The sequence below is a fragment of the Selaginella moellendorffii genome, unplaced genomic scaffold (assembly GCF_000143415.4).
Source record: "Selaginella moellendorffii unplaced genomic scaffold, v1.0 SELMOscaffold_268, whole genome shotgun sequence".
In the NCBI taxonomy this organism is placed as follows: domain Eukaryota; kingdom Viridiplantae; phylum Streptophyta; class Lycopodiopsida; order Selaginellales; family Selaginellaceae; genus Selaginella; species Selaginella moellendorffii.
Genome location: NW_003314526.1, coordinates 12,771 through 13,952, shown reverse-complemented (window position 1 = coordinate 13,952; position 1,182 = coordinate 12,771). Strand labels below are relative to the sequence as shown.

General features: G+C 50.4%; 1 protein-coding gene across 1 annotated transcript in view; it reads right to left on the bottom strand.

The window, feature by feature from the left end:
- Nucleotides 1-359: 359 nt before the first annotated feature.
- Nucleotides 360-1,182, bottom strand: part of LOC9641029 — a 1,881-nt gene continuing 1,058 nt past the window's right edge. The window contains exons 2-3 of the mRNA XM_024667956.1: nucleotides 788-1,129; nucleotides 360-722 (exon numbers count right to left, since the gene is read on the bottom strand). Coding sequence (XP_024523724.1) covers nucleotides 495-722; nucleotides 788-1,129 — 570 coding nt within the window. The 3' untranslated portion in view covers nucleotides 360-494. The remainder of the gene's footprint in view (nucleotides 723-787; nucleotides 1,130-1,182) is intronic.

Genomic DNA, 1,182 nt, shown 5'->3' with positions numbered 1-1,182 from the left:
CTTATAGTCTCTGCAGCCATCCGAAACCCCAGTCACGAGCAGCTTCAGCTATATCATCTTGTAGCCATCTGACACTGGTTTACGTCGTTCCTCGCTACTATCATGGACAGCCTTACCGCAGCAGGCGCTCCTGAATCATCTCCATCCACTGGAAAGCTGATAAGATAGATCCCTCCTAGCTCCAGACACTGTAGAGTGTAGTCAAACTTGATCCATTGATCTTCTCTTGACTTAGAAGAGTGTGGAGGCTGGTCGCTGGCCTGTTTAGACGCCTGAAGTGTGATGGACTTCTCCGCCTGGAGCCCTGAGACACGGTTGTCACGCACTACTTTCACGTCTTGGACAGTTCCAAATCTTTGGAGTCGAGTCCTCGAGAAGGTCGATCTTCTCTCGACTTAACTGGTCTATAGCTTTAGTGGCCTCCTCCTGTGCTGCTCAACTTGCTTGGAGATCCAACTTCTGGATTTGACTCTTGAGAGTTGGCTTCTCCGATGCTAGAGTCCGAGCACTGGCCTCCAGTTGACCAATCCTTGCAGCCAACTTCTCGAGCTCGGAGCCAACTTCATTTCTCGTTTCTTCGACGTGCTTAGAACAGTTTGCTCGTGTTCTCTTCTCAGGTAAACCCAGGGTCTAGTCGTCTTAGAGTTCGCTCCAGCCCGGCCGATCATCTTCTCGCCATCATGGTTCCGACAAAACAAACACTCATCGTTCACTTCAGCTCTCTACAACAAACACGGAAGTTATTAGCAAACGGCCATCTGGAATCTGGAAGGTATATCAAACTTACCTGTCTCCTCTTGAATTCGGCAACAAAATCTCTCCCCGCACGATCATATAGTTCTTTTGCCTCCTTCACGAAGACCACCTCGCCGGACTGAAGCTTCTTCCACGGTTTCCTCTCACTCGGGATCCTATCCAGCATTTTCTGGAGCCTCATCATCTTCCGCGCTCGCTTGATCCTCTCTCGGTCGCTGGATTTGCCGTTGAGCTCCTCGTAAAGCTGCTCGTTGAGTCTGATCAGAATCCGGAGCGCGCTAACACTCCAAGACTTTTCCTCGTGCTTCTCCTCTTCTGTTTCCTCGCGCTTTTCCTCTTCCAAGCTGCGGATCTTCTTCTCGGTTTTTCCCCTCTGGTTTAGCCACCGGTTTGCCTTGTGGAAAGCTTCGAGATACGCGAACTCAA